Raw genomic sequence first — 15,588 nt, forward strand, 5'->3', positions numbered from 1 at the left:
TGAACACACACACAAACCCGCCCCCCTGTGTTTTACGAGAACGGAGGTTTCTCTAACCTACTCACTAAGCTGTTACTTTGTGCGGGGTTATCGCAGAGCTTTGAAATATGACTAAAACCTCGCAGTCTGAATGTTTGTGTCAAGTCTGCACAATCTTTTTTAATGAATTCACAGCAGATGGAGAAGATACAAAGGGTGGCAAAGGCCATTTTCTCCCATTCAAATTGACGAAATAACTCAAGGTGAGGAACGTACATATTTTTTAATCAAAATTTGATTAAATAAAATAAATAAATTATGTACACCGAGAGCATATGCATCAAGGCAAATTCCTTGTGTGTCCAATCACACTTGGCCAATAAAAATTCTATTCTATTCTAATATTCCTCCTATTTTGGGAGAGTTTTTATGTGGCTTTAAGTTGCAAAAGTTGGAACTGTGGTTTGCAGAGAGGGCGTATAGCAGGTTCTTTCAGGCAAGCTGAACTGTGGTTTATTCAACAATCTAGGGTTAAGGCGTGGCTAGAACAGGCCATCATCTGGCCAAGATTGCCCTGAGTCACAATAGAGGCTGAGCCCAGCCCCACAATGCACCGCGCTCCCATTCAATCGCTCCTCAGCCCGCCATCCACTCCCGAAGTTCTGATTGGTTCACAGCGGGAGCGCGCGAGGTGGGAGGAGAAGCAGCAGCGGCGGAGGGGCGGGCCCACCGAGCAACTTCTCAGTTGGCGAGGGGGAGCCAGCCAATCTTCGACGGCCGCCCCGCCCCGCTTCTCCTCCCATTGGTTTTCACTTCTACCTGGGCCCGGCTACGGACCGGACCTTATGATTGGCTGCTTGATTCCAAGGGAAGGACAGGCCGCGGGGGTGTGGTAGTATTCGAGGATTGGTTGGAGGCCTCACCTGGCGAACTTCCCGATTGGCCGAGCGGGCCACACAGGCACGCCCATTGGCCGCCCCGCCCCGTGTGTGCCGGCCGATTGGCTGTGGCCGCCCGGCCCGGTATCCGGGTAAGATGGCCGCAGTCGGAGAGTGCTCGGTCCCCGTTCCGTGGAATTCGGTGTCTCTCACTCACGTCGAGTACCCGGCAGGTAAAAAGCGCTCTTTCTTCTTCGCGCGGGGCCTTTTAACTTCAGCCGGGCCTGAGGGGACGTGAGGCGGGAGCTGCCAAATAGTGAGCCATTGATGAGCGGCGGACGGGTGCGCATGCGCATTGGGGCGGCGACGCTGCTGCTAGCAGATAGGGAGCCGCTGGCTGCCGTAGTGCGCATGCGCGGTACCTCCTGGGCTTTGCCTTGATAGTACACAGCCTGGAAATTGGGGTGGGGGTGCCTTTCTTCTCCCCCCCCTTCCATTGCAACTGCTTCCCGGGTCTTTTGCAAGCCTCCCTCTCCTCCTGTCTCTCAGTTGTGGGGTGGGCTTGCTTGAGCCAGGGCTGTGCCCCCACCCCAGGACAAAACACCCAGTTTTGCACACTTTGTAATTTATGATGCCAAACGATGCACGGAGCTTCGCGCCCCAGCCGGGGATTGGCACGGTGGAGACCCCTCCCCCCCTCCCCTTTGTCCTGGAAACAGCTTTGCAGCCCCAAGCAAGGAGCAGCTGGCTTCTTTGCATTGCAAGCTTTATTTTAAATACGTTCGGTTTGACAGTTGTAAATACGAATGGCTCCTTGGCTGCTCTCTGGGCTGGCTTGTTCATTTCAATCCTGCGCTGCAAATATTCTTGATTGGTAAATAAGGGCTTGCATGCCGTTTTTGGATTTCGGTTGGGAGCCGCCCAGAGTTGGTTATAAGATGGACAGCTATATGAACATTTTAATTTAAAAAAAACAAAAACCCAAGTGTATCTCTCCCTTTTCTCCAGGACTCAAAAGTTGGATTCCCCTATTAACCTTCCTCCAATTTTTGCTTCCATACCAACGACAACCCTGTGAAGTAACTTGGACCAAAAGAGCAGGGGTTCCCCCCACTGCCCCCCCATCCCCCCCCCCGGCCAAAATATTGCCAGCCAGGGCTCAAGGCTGAGGATGGATTTGCACCCGGGGCTTTGCTGCCCTGGCCAAGCGTCTTGATTATGATCCCCAAACCCTTTTAATGTGTAATTGATGATGATCTGTTTCCCTTGCCAATCGTGCAAGCTGGCTTTGCACAATCCTCAAGCGACTTTCCTAAAACCCAGCAGCGACTTTGCTCGCCTAATGTGCTGTGCCCGATACTAAATTCTGAGTTGTCATGTCCCTACAAAGTGCTAAGAAATGGATATTAAGTGCTAAGAAAAGTCAGATTCCTCAACCCAACCCAAGCTTCTTAAGTAACCAAACAGGCAAAGCTTGAAAATCACCCTGGTTCTGTTGCGTGTTTATTTAAGCCTGTTAAACTGCAGATTGTAGAAACAACGCCAAATCCATTTGAATCCTTTTTTTCCTCAAGACTCTTTGTAGGGTTTAGCTCAAGAGAATTGCCAAAGCGACCCAGCACCCTGGACCACAAAGTAGCCTGCTCGGTTTTCACTTCCATGTACCATTAATACCCCAAAGGTACTTTTCCAAAAGCAACTGGACTTCCTTGGTTTTTTTTCCTTGAAAACATTTCGCTCCTTGGATGAGAAGCAACATTTTTCAAGGGAAAAAACCCCCCCAAGGAAATCCAATTACCTTTTGGAAAAACACCTTTGGGACAACCATGATCTGGGTGATTGAAAATCTCCATAGATAACTTGTAATCAAATCACTTGAGTAAACTGAGTAAACCAAAGTTCAGTTCACTGATAAAGTTATCAGTGTAAGCCAGGAGCTTCCTCTGATCATCTTTCATGAATAAATGGAAATTGACTTCTAAACTGTTGCCCAACCAGGCATATTTTACATAGTTGGGATTAGCACTGGCATTCCCCTCGTTGTGCCTGCCTTCTCTTTCTGTGTGGAATTCCTGGTGGTTTTAAGGCCTTCCTTAATCTCTGTTCGGTGTTGGCAATGCTGGATTCAGGTTTGCTTCTGTTATTGGCTTCCTGCTTTATCTTATCAGTAGCAGAGCAAAGTCTGAAATCGGACCTGGGGTGCAGGGGGTGGGTGGGTTACAACACAGCCAGCCTTCTAGGTTTTTGTTCCCCCCCCCCCACAATTTATCTTTAAGCTTGGTTTGAGAGGAGGTCAGATTTTGAGCAAAGGGGCAGAAGGAGGGATAGGGGGAACTCACATCTCTTGGCCCCTGCTTTATATAACTGAAGTTTTGTTCCCTCAAGTAATTTATGTGTGTGTGTGTACGTGCGCGTGCGTGCAATATATATGTGTCTTCTCCAGAAGGGCTAATAAATAAATATCATAAATACCTTTATATATATGTGTGTGTGTGTGGGGGGGTATATATCTATCTCAAAAGGTACATGGTGGCTCGGTGGCTAAGATGCTGAGTTCAGCGGTTTGAATCCCTGGTGCGTGTAACGGGGTGAGCTCCCGTGACTTGTCCCAGCTTCTGCCAACCTAGCAGTTCGAAAGCAGGTTAAAAAATGCAAGTAGAAAAAATAGGGACCACCTTTGGTGGGAAGGAAACAGCGTTCTGTGTGCCTTTGGCATTGAGTCATGCCGGCCACATGACCACGGAGACGTCTTCGGACAGCGCTGGCTCTTCGGCTTTGGAATGGAGATGAGCACCGCCCCCTAGAGTCAGGAATGACCAGCACATATATGCGAGGGGAACCTTTACCTTTATATATATATATATAAAGGTGTTTGTGGTATTTATTTATTTTTTAGTCCTTTTGGGGAAGAAACAACCAGAGATGGATGGAAACAGAACGACTTTAAAATAGAGTATAGTTGTTCTTGACTTACAGCCATTCATTTAGTGACAGTTGCAAAGTTGCAATGCCATGAAAAAAGAGACTTATACAATAATTGCACCCGGACAACAGACAGTTTGATTGAAATTGAATTTTTACAAGTTATATAAATAAAGCAAATTAAAAATTTTAAAAAAAGGGAAAAAAAGAAACTTCTGCCCCTTGCAGCATCTCCATGGTCACATGATCAAAATTCGGACTCTTGCCAACTGACTCAGTTTTATGACGGTCGCAGAGTCCCCGGGGTCACGTGATCCCCTTTTGTGACCACCTGACAAGCAAAAGTCCATGGGGAAGCCAGGTTCACTTAACAGCCCTGTTACTAACTTAACCGCAGCGCTTCATTTAACAACTGTCGCGAGAAAGGTCGTAAAATGGAGCGAAGCCCGTTTAACAACTGCTTCGCTTAGCAGCAGAAGCTTTGGGCTCAGTTGTGGTTGTAAGTCAAGGACTGCCTACAATCTCAGGCAGAAATAGGGCCGAACTGATCTGTTTTTGCATCTCGCCTCCTGGGGCTACCACAACAGGGGTAGCCTCTGAGGCAGCGCAGAGTGCATTCATTTCCCTTGGCCAGCTTTCCAAATCACCCCCTTGGGTCGGGGAAGAAGGTTTTTCGTAACAGGGCGTGGCATTTCCGAGCAGTGCCTACGTTTTGGCATCCTTCGGCTTTTTTCATCCTGTGGACGATAGATAGGCAGATTGTAGCAATAAAACACATGTATTATTTATCTCCTCTGATATTTAGCTGCCTCCTCTCCTGTTTCCTGATTGATGCTGGGTTACTTAATGCCTTCAAGCTGCATAGAGTCACTGGCTCTGTGTGTGTGTGTGTGTGTGTGTGTGTGTTTGTGTTTGTGTTTGTCTCAAGTAACATTAGTCGCTCTCCTCGTTTTGAGCTTGAGGGTAGAGATGGAGTTTTGAAGTGCCTCCCAGGCAGGACCCAGCGGTTCTAGGCAGACCCTGTCTAGCTTGGCTTAAAACCAGGCAAATTTGTCCCTGGTGCGCTCTGCGCTTGGTTGTTTTTGTGCAGACCTTTCATGACCCAACCAGGTAGCATCTTCAGTTCTAGAAGGGAGTGGATTGGAGGAGGAGGAGGAGGAGGAGGATCGGTGCTCTCTGAGCCTGGCCATTTTCTTGCAGACATTTAATTACCCAACTAGGTTACATCATCATCCTTGGGATACAGGCAGCATGCCAAATGATGCCCCTCCGATCCATGGGAAAAAACCTCTCTCCATGGAACCCGGTGCCCAAAAGTTTTCGGGGGGGTGCTGATGTAGGTTACCTTTCAGGGTGCATTAGCTGGAGGCTCCACGGAGTAGATGGAAACGCACTCTTTCCTCAGGCCAGCTGTTGCGAGCAGTTTTGTTTCGACGGCGAAAACAGACAAGTTGGACCTTCTGTTCGTTTTCATCTGCTCCCCGCAAGCTAAAAGCTCGCCAGATTGATGAGCAGCTGGCTATTCAGGAGAACTTCATAATTTTAGCATGGAACAAATATATATATATATATATAAAGTCGTTCTGTTTCCATCCATCTCTGGATCGTCCTCAAAATGGCTAATAAATAAATAAATTCTTAAGTTCCACCTTCTCCTTTTGCTGGTTTGCTGCGAAGGCTCCCTGCAGCGGCCGGATAAATTCAACTGCCAACTTAAAGGAAGCTGCCCTGTGGCTAATTTACTCCTAAGGGCTGCATCATAATTAATTTCCTAGAATTAAAGCGAGGTGGACTGTAGTTCACCAGGAAGGCTCGGCCGAAGGCTTCGTAAATCACTCCAAAGCGTTCTTCATTTCATCCCATTTTCTGAAGTCCAGTTGCGATAGATAAATACTCTGCAATCCATAGTATAAAGCCGCGAATCTCATGTATTTAATCTTAGTTGACTAACATTTATTTTAATTTTAAAATAAGTGACAAAAAAGCTTTTCTTATTGCAAAAAAAGTTTGTTTAGCGACGGTGCAAAGTTACAGTGCCACTGGAAAAGGTGACTTGTGACCACTTCTCACACTTACGACTGTTCCAGCATCCCCAGGCTCATGTGATCAAAATTCAGCTGACTCCTTTTTATGACGGTTGCAGTGTCCCGGGGTCATGGGAACCCATTTTGCAACCTTCTGACAAGCAAACGGGGAAATGATATTCACTTAACAGCCCTGTGGCAGGGAAATGGGGCCAAAAACTCACTTGGCAAATGTCTCGCGGAACAACGGACGTTTGGGGCTTAAACAGTCCTAAGTCACTTGTTCAGCGCCGTTGTAGCTTGGAAAAGTCCTTAAACGGATGGGGTTGTAAGTCGAGGATTGCCCGTACTGTCACTGAACTGGCCGTCTTAAAGGCTGAGCGTGGCCCAACTTTCTCACGGCTGAATCAACCACCACAAGAAGCTGCCATCCGAGAGGAAACGGTGGCCGGGAGAAGGATGTGGTTTGGTTTCCATTCATTTGACGCGCTTCATGTCCTATGAGGCAAAGCTGCTGTGGCAGACCTCACGTTTTATTTAACCTGGTTTTAGGGCGGAAGCTGCATTTTTGTCTCTCTTCCCATACATACAGGAAAGTTGCTATTATTAACATGTTGTTTTTTTTTAATCTGTGCATCGGTTTGCGTGTCACGCTCGAAGCTAGGATGATAAAAGTGGTACTCCGTGATCTTCAAAACTTGGTAGAAGCTGGTTACCTAATCCGAGAAGGGATGGGTGTGAATCTTAAAACTCTTGCCTTTCTATTGGTTTTTCTCCAGAGAATGTAAGCACAGATAGTTCCCGATTTGCAACTATTCGTTTAGTTGTAAATAGTTCAACACTAACAGCGGTGCGGGGAAAAAGCGACTTATGTCACTTAGCAGCAGAAATTCAGTGCTGGAAGAGAGAGGGGTTTGTGGAGAGGACGATTGTGGGGCCCTTCTTGCTCTCTGAGGTCAGTTGTTTTCTTGCAGGCATTTCATGACCCATCATTGGTGCTGGAAGATGGCACTGGTTAGAAGTTAGCTCCCTTGTAGCACTGAGGATGTTACCTAGTTGGGTCATGAAACGTCTGCAAGGAAACCACCAAGGTTAGAAAGCACCAAGGACTTCACACTCCTCAACCCTCCTGTCTTCTAGCACCGATGAGGTTACCAAGTTGGGTCGTGAGACGTCTGCAAGAAAACCACCAAGCATAGAGAGCACCAGGGTGCCCACAGTCCTCTTCCTCCTCCTCCTCCATCATCATCATCATAACCCTACTCTCTTCTAGCACCAATGAGGTTACCAAGTTGGGTCGTGAGACGTCTGCAAGAAAACCTCCAAGCCCAGAGAGCTCCAGGGGACCCCACAGTTCAACCCTGAGCTACAAATATTCTCTTCTATAGATCCACGAGTCTTGGAAGAGCTCCAGTCCTTCCAGAGGGAGGCAAATTCTTTCCCACACACTTTGATCTCTCTGTCTCCACCCTAGGTGACTTCACTGGCCGTCTCCTCGCCTACCTTAGCCTGAGTCCCATCTTCATCATCGTGGGCTTCGTCACCCTCATTGTCTTCAAGAGAGAGCTGCACACGGTAAGTCCCCTTGGCTTGGTTTCTCTCAAGATCCAGAGCACGATCCCCCATAGCGATCTGTATAATCCTAAGGATCAACCAGACTATTTAGAGGGGTGGCTATGATTATATACACAACAGTTCTAGTTGCCGGTTCTTTAGCTGGTGCTGGCCTTCGTTCCCATTGCGTTCTTCCAAAGAACTGAGACCGTTATAATCTGCAGGTAGTCCTTGACTTACGACCATAATTGAGCCCCGAACTTTCTGTTGCTAAGCGAGACAGCTGTTTAAGTTAAATTTGCCTTGTTTTACGACCTTTCTTGCCACAGTTGTTAAGGGAATCTGGCTTCCCCATTGAGTTTGCTTGTCCAACGGTCGCAAAAGGGGGATCACATGACCAACCCCCCACCCCCGGGGACACTGCGACCGTCGTAAATATGAGTCAGTTTGCCGAGCGTCTGAATTTTGATCACGTGACCATGGGGATGCTGCAAAGGTCGTAAGTGTGAAAAACGGTCATAAGTCACTGTTCAGTGCGGCTGTGACTTCGGACGGTCACTAAATGAACCATTGTAAGTCAAGGACTACCTGTAGTCAGTTGTGCAATCTTCACACACACACACCCCCGATCTCAACCTTTAGTAGAATCTCATTTCTGTTTATGGACTGAAGTAGTAGATAAATTCGGCCAATAAACGATTCATCCAAACGACAAGGGCTCTCTTGCATAGGGTTACTCTGGTTTTAAACCTCTCTTCTCTTTGGTAGATCTCTTTCTTAGGTGGGCTGTGTTTCAACGAAAGTGTAAATTGGTTAATCAAGAACATTGTCCAGGAACAGAGGCCTTGCCCAGGTAAGAGTACGAATCACACACTCGTACAAAAAAATGCAAAAAAATAAATAAATGCTGAGACTCTGGAAAGAGTGCAGAGAAGAGCAGCAAAGATGATTAGGGGGATGGAACGTTTGAAAAACGATTGCTATGTCTAGTTTAATGAAAAGAAGGACTAGAGGAGACATGACAGCATCTTCCAATATCTGAGGGGCACCCGCAAAGAAGGAGTCAAGCTATTCTCCAAAGCAGGGGTCTCCGACCTTGGCCACTTGAAGACTTGTGGACTTCAGCTCCCAAGCTTTGCTGGCTGAGGAACTCTGGGAGTTGAAGTCCACAAGTCTTCAAGTGGCCAAGGTTGGAGACCCCTGCTCCAAAGCACCTGAGGGCAGGACAAAAAGCAAAAAGACAAAAAGCAATGGGTGGAAATTAATCAAGGAGAGAAACAACCTGGAATTAAGGAGAAAACTTCCTGACAGTGAGGACAATTAACCAGTGGAACTCCTTGCCTCCAGAAGTTGTGGGTGCTCCATCACTGGAAGTTTTTAAGAAGAGACTGGACAACCATTTGTCCGACGTTGTATAGGATCTCCTGCTTGAGCAGAGGGTTGGACTAGAAGACCTCCAAGGTCCCTTCCAGGACTCTATACGATATGGTGTCTGCTAGAAGCCATAGTGATGTCAAACTGAGAGCAAATGTGGTGGGACATCACACAAAGTTTGTACTGTTTCCTAACCTCCATGTTTTCTTTCGGTCTCCGCAGAAGTCCATCCGTCTGTCTACTCGAAGTACGCAATGCCTTCCAGCCATTCCCAATTTATATGGTTTTTCTCTGTGTATTCGTTCCTCTTCCTTTATTTAAGGTGAGTAGAGCTTGGTCAATCCCGGGAGCCAAAAGTTTTTTATAGAATAGAATAGAATAGAATAGAATAGAATAGAATAGAATAGAATAGAATAGAACAGAACAGAACAGAACAGAACAGAACAGAACAGAACAGAACAGAACAGAACAGAATAAGGAACAGAATAAGGAACAGAATAAGGAACAGAACAGAACAGAATAGAATTCTTTATTGGCCAGGTGTGATTGGACACACAAGGAATTTGTCTTTGGTGCATATGCTCTCAGTGTACATAAAAAGACAAGATACATTTGTCAAGAATCATAAGGTACAACACTTAATGATAGTCATAGGGAACAAATAAGCAATCAGGAAACAATACCAATATAAATCATAAAGATAAAAGCAAAAAAGTTACAGTCATACAGTCATAAGTGGGAGGAGACGGGTGATGGGAATGATGAGAAGATTAATAGTAGTAGCAATGCAGACTTAGTGAATAGTTTGACAGTGTTGAGGGAATTATTTGTTTAGCAGAGTGATGGCATTCAGGAAACAACTGTCCTCGTGTCTAGTTGTTCTGGTGTGCAGTGTGCTCTATAGCGTCTTTTTGAGGGTAGGAGTTGAAACTATTTATTTTGTGTCTTAATGCAGACGCACAAAAGAAAGCCCCTTTATAGTGAGAAGGGAAAAAAAAATTCCTTTTGATTCAGTGTAAGATTCTTGATAACAGGATCAGATGATCCAGCATTTTCTCTCTTGGTGAATTCATGGATAGCAAAGTTTTGAGGTATTTTCAGCTAGTCCTCAAGGTACAGCCGTCATATAATGGTGCTTCGAAGTTACACCACCACTCAAAAAAGTGACTGACAGTTTGGTCCTTGCACTTACGACTGTTGCAGTATTCTCATAGTCATGTGATCAAAATTCACGTCTTTGGCCACTGGCATGTGTACAGGTATCGTGTTTCCCCCAAAATAAGACTGGGTCTTATATTAATTTTTGCTCCGGAAGACGCATTATGGCTTATTTTCAGATTAGGTCTTATTTTGGGGAAAATACGGTATTAAATGCATCCATCTGGCTGACAATCTTAACTGGGGCTTATTTGGGGGCAAATACGGTATTATATGCATCCATCTGGCTGACAATCTTAACTGCGGCTTATTTTGGGGGAAATACAATACTAAATGCATCCATCTGGCTGACAATCTTAACTGGGTTTTATTTTTGGGGTAGGGCTTATATTACGAGCATCCTGAAAAATTACGCTGGGGCTTATTTTCCGGTTGAGGCTTATTTTGCGGGAAACAGGGTAGTCCTCGACTTACAATCAGTTCGTTTAGTGATCTGCAGACTTTAACTCCCAGAATTCCCCAAGCCAGCTTTGGGCTGCCACTTCTCAGAAGTAAGATGTTGGTTTCCCGATTGCTGATTGAGAAGTTTGTTCAATCTCTCCTAGGATGCACCAAACCAACAATGCCAGGTTCCTGGACTTGCTGTGGAGACACGTGTTGTCCATCTGCCTTTTAACCTTGGCCTGTCTAGTCTCATACAGCAGGTATGTTGGGGTGTGTGTGTGTGTGTTTTTTGTTATGCTGCCTTCCTGTCCCCAGATGGCTGTGAGTCACACACCTTGAAAACTTTTTAAGATGTGTGGACTTCAGCTCCCAGAATTCCCCAGCCAGCGATCTTAAAGTTGCTGAGGTTGGAAAAGCTGCTCTTTATAGCGAGTTTAGGGGGGGAAAAGAACCAGGAACATTGGTGAAAACTCACATCTTTTCAGAGATAAAGAGCTAAATGGCACCCTCGCTTGGTAACCTTTTATTTTTCTCGGTAGGGTCTACTTACTGTATCACACCTGGAGTCAAGTTGTCTACGGAGGTTTTGTAGGAAGCTTCATGGCTGCCCTTTGGTTTCTCTTCACGCAGGAAATCCTAACGCCGTTATTCCCCAGGATAGCTGCATGGTAAGTCCATCTTTCCCTGCTCCGTAGTCCTCCTAAACTAAAAAAAAATGCCTCTGTTTGTACATAGTGGGGATGTGCAAAGTTATTTGACTCAGGAATGGGGCATTCCAGAGAGTGGTGGAATATTCCAGAACATTTTTTTTCTGCCTGGATCATGCCTAACCACCTCCTGGATCATGTCATTCCCACTTTGGCATTTTTCTGAGGGAATCCTTCAAAGGGGAGACAATTTGAGGTGGTATTATCAGAACCTGGCCCCAAAGCAGATCTATTTTGTTTGGAATGCCATATCTGGAATTTGCCGAAATCAGGATTTATTTTCAGAAAGTACCACGCAGGTAGTTCTTGACTTACAATCATTCGTTTAGTGACCAATGTTGCAGTGGCACTGGGGGAAAAAAGGCGATTTAGGATCATTTTTCACACTGTTGCAGCCTCCCCATAGTTGTGTGATCAGAATTTGGGCACTCGGCAACCGGTGTGTATTTATGACAGTTGTGGCCTCCCGGGCTCGTGGGAATAACATTTGTAACCTCCCCACTCGGTTTCCGACGAGCAAAGTTGCAAAATCGAGCAATTCCTGCGAATGTGATTTTGATGTGTCGTTTCTTTCGGGCCCTCGAATTATGCACGCCTGTGCGCAGTTTTACAAATACTAACCTTCTGTGCTACCACTTGGGTGTAACACAGCTAAGGTGTGGCAATCCGCTGTGCCGCGCCGATCAGCTGAGACGATAAAGGTAAATAAAGTGCAGGGGTAAGTGGGCCGGCTGACCTGATTGTCGGAGCGAACCGGTTCGTTCCCAGCTGATCATCGGAGCGACCTGTTTGCCCGAACCGGTTGAATCCCACCCCCGATTAGAAGGCTTGCTGACCCAAGTTTGTCACAATAAAACTATCCTACGTTCTAGTGTGAATCCTAACCCTGATGTTGTGCTGATTCAGCGGAAGAAGTTAAAAGGATCTGGCTATATTTTGGCTAACTTTACTTCCCTGTCTTTCTGCCTTCCTTCCCCGACCGACCTTCCTGCCTTTCCTTTCCGTCTTAAAGGCCGTTATCCGAGTTTTTCCTAATCCGAGACACCAGCCTCATCCCCAACATCTTATGGTTTGAATACGCGGTCAGCAGAGCAGAAGCCAGGTAAGCCACCGTTGGCCCCGCGAGGTAGTCACGGTCAGCTTTCCACCAATAGAAACCTTCACCTCTGACCCTCGTCCCTTTCCCTCTCCTCGAAGGAACCGACAGCGCAAGCTGGGCACCAAGCTGCAATGAACGCCCAAGTCTCCAGCATCGGACTACGCAGTTCTGTATCCTGGCAGGCTGGAACGGAGACACCTGCCCAGAACTTTTGGAGGACGTAGCAAGGCGGCTTTTACGAGACGGACCGACGTGATCGGGCAGGGACCAACCACCGAAGACCCCAGAGGCCTTTTCCAATGCGCTGGATCAATCCTGCTGCATGCCGAGTCCGCCCACGAAGCAGAAAACCATTTATATATCGCAGGCGCGCAGCGTTAAGAACGGATGCTACCCTGGGATGCACCGGGAAGCAATTTTTTTGGGGGGAGGGGAGGGGGGGGCACAAGCACCGCTAAATTGGATGGGGGAGGGGAGAAGGCCGAAGCCGGCCGTTGGCGTAGTCCATCCACTTCAGCCGAGCTTGCATTCAGGTCGGTTGTACCTGTGAATATTTAAGTTGGGGCCGGGAGGGACCACGTACGCCTTTGGGGGACACGCCCGATACAGCTCTGTGACTTTTCTATTGAATTTCTTTTTTTTTTTTTTAACGAACAGAAAAGAAAAAAAAAAAAGCAATTTGCAGCATGCAATCCACGCACTATTTATATAATCATCGGTTGTTCAGTTAGGCGAAGGGGAACGGCGGGGGGGGGGGCAGCTTGAGTCTACTTTTCCGGGGTCGGGTGGGTGGGGGAACGGCCAGTCCACTGCCACTGAAAAAGAGTCGGGGGCAAAATTAATCAAGGTTAACAGAGAAAGGGGATTCTGCAGGGCTGGGCTGGGCTGTCCAACTTCGATGACTTTTAAGACTTGTGGATTTCAGCTCCCAGATTTCCCCAGCCGGCAAAGCCAAGCCGGCTAGGGGATTCTGGGGGTTGAAGTCTTAAAAGTCGCCACGGCTGGACCTCTTGGCTTAAGCAGTCTGCAGGTTGCTTTGAATACAAGTGCTTTTCCTACACTCTTCACTAAAGCAACCCGACAACCTTAATTAAAGGATTTGCATGTGCTGATCAATACAACAGCAAAAAAAAAATGCTTTTTTTTTTTAATCACATCCTGGTACTGAGATTATGTAACCAAATTTGTGGCTCTTTCTGAGTGCCAAGGGAACGGATTCCCCCCCCCCCCCGGCCCCCGGCGACTGGATCTCCTTTCCTTCCCTTTCTTTCCACTCCCCAATCTAGAGTTCATCCCACAATCGGCTTTGCCGGTTTTTAGGCAGGCCCACAAACGGAAACCTCCCCGCGTTTGGTGGCGAGCGATGGGGCTTGTAGTTCAAGGGGATTAGAAGGCAAAGGGGAGGGGGGACTGGTTTATAAAGGATTCCCTCCGGCCACTCCTTCGAAACTTTTAAATACTCAATAAACGTGTTTTTATGGTCGCGTTCCGTCTGGAAAAGTCTACTTCCTCTAGCTAACAAGGCAGGATGGACATGTTTGCAAGCCTGGATAGGGGGGATCACATCGTGGGCTGTTATAAAGCAGGAGGGGCATCTCGGCTACCTTTAAGCGCAAATGGCCAGAGTTGATCAAGAGTTAGGCTCCCCTTGAGGTGCCTCATAGCTGCATCTTGAGCTGCAAACAGTTTAAATAGAATAGAATAATAGAATTGGAAGGGACCTTGGAGGTCCAACCCCCTTGCTCAGGGAGGAAACCCTTTACCATTTCAGACAAATCCAATCTCTTCTTTAAAACTCCCAGTGTTGGAGCATTCCCAACTTCTGGTGGCAAGGAGTTCCACTGATGAATTGTTGTCACTGTCAGGAAATTTCTTCTTAGTTCTAGGTTGCTTCTCTCCTCGATTAGTTTCCATCCATGTACAGAAACGGGTTTGGTTTTTTTTGCTTCATTTAGCACAAATGACTTTTATTTTTTCCAACAAGAGAAGGCGTGAACAGTTCAGCCAGTCCTCGACTTGCGAAAGTCCATTTAGTGACTGTTCAAAATTACAACAGCACTGAAAAAAAGGGACTTACAACAATTTTTCAGCATTTGCGGCACTTCCACGATCAAAATTCAGCCGCTTGGCCAATGGTTCATACTTATGACCGTTGCTATGTCCCAGGGTCACGTGATCCCCATTTTGCGACCGTCTGACAAGCAAAGTTAACGGGGAAGCCGGATTCACTTAAAAATTACATTTATATTTATACAGCTCAAGGCCTCTGCGTCTTTCGGACCAAGAGGTCTTATACAAAAGAATCCGTGTAATACAATTTACCGTCCACAATCAAACAAGCATTGGGCCAAAGTGCAAAAAAAGCAAACAGCAAGAATTTGGCAATACTCGCTAAACAGTGCAAAAATATCTGTTCGGTGCGTTAGGAGGAGATCAGGATAGGCAACATTTTTGGCTGTTTTAAGACCTTAAAACCAGTTTGAAACCAACGTAACAGATATTTCAGAAGGTTTTTTAAAAACAAACAATTTTTTTCTCAGAATTCTCCACTAGTACGATATTTGGGGCTCCTGGGAGTTCCCATATTTAAAGGGGGTGCCCGAATTAGCCCATCTTCTGAGCTTGCAAACTGAGAGTACAAAAAAAAAAAAAAAGGGGGGGGGATCCAACAGGTTGAATTCACACAATTGGAACGGTTGTAAATATTCGAATTGAGGTTGAACCTGGCCAGTGTAGCGTGTTACACAAATGTGGCGCGAACGAAGGTCCTGGAGCCATCCACGGTTTGAAACGTGGACTGTCCTTGTCCTGTCTCTTAACTCTCATTAGTTTTACATATTTATATGAAAAAAAACCTAACCATTCTAAAGCAGTGTTCAAAAATAGCTTTTAAAATAGCTGTAAAATACCGTCAGCCAGTGTTACTCAACCTTGGCAGCTTGAAAATGTGTGGACTTCCAATTGCCAGAATTCCCCAGGGCAGCACAGCTGTGCTGCCTGGGGAGTTCTGGGAGTTGAAGTCCACCTATCCTAAAGTTGCTAAGGTTAGGGAACACTGCTCTAAAAGCTATTTTTAATGTTACCCAACCACATTTGCATTTAAATGTACAGCACAACTGTTAAAGCTGAAATATCAACTTACAAGATAATAACTTGTAAACCACTTTTACATTTTATCTGTAGGAGCAGGCAATATAAGGCATTTCGGTGATTAGAGGGTTTCGGATTTATGCACTTTCATCAAGTCACCAGATCTCATGAACATCGTGGCAAATGGGGAGAATTTCCCTCATCCTTCTGGAAGAGAGTCATCGCCCAAATCTTAATTTGGCACTGTACGAATTCTCCGACAGCTTGTTAGCCACAGAGCTCTGGTGGTAGGACAGCAGGAAAGAGAAAAAGGAAGGAAGGAAGGAAGGAAGGAAGGAAGAGAAAGAAAAGGAAGGAAA

At 46.3% G+C, this 15,588-nt stretch overlaps 1 protein-coding gene across 1 annotated transcript; it reads left to right on the top strand.

The window, feature by feature from the left end:
- The first annotated feature begins 859 nt into the window (after window positions 1-859).
- Window positions 860-12,581, top strand: DOLPP1 (dolichyldiphosphatase 1). Its single transcript, XM_058159101.1, has 8 exons — window positions 860-1,090; window positions 7,278-7,378; window positions 8,126-8,210; window positions 8,954-9,053; window positions 10,495-10,593; window positions 10,873-11,001; window positions 12,053-12,142; window positions 12,238-12,581. The coding sequence occupies exons 1-8, from the start codon at window positions 1,015-1,017 to the stop codon at window positions 12,272-12,274; spliced, it is 717 nt and encodes a 238-aa protein (XP_058015084.1). The 5' UTR covers window positions 860-1,014; the 3' UTR covers window positions 12,275-12,581.
- Window positions 12,582-15,588: the final 3,007 nt, after the last annotated feature.

The sequence above is a fragment of the Ahaetulla prasina genome, chromosome 16 (genome assembly GCF_028640845.1).
Source record: "Ahaetulla prasina isolate Xishuangbanna chromosome 16, ASM2864084v1, whole genome shotgun sequence".
Classification (NCBI taxonomy): domain Eukaryota; kingdom Metazoa; phylum Chordata; class Lepidosauria; order Squamata; family Colubridae; genus Ahaetulla; species Ahaetulla prasina.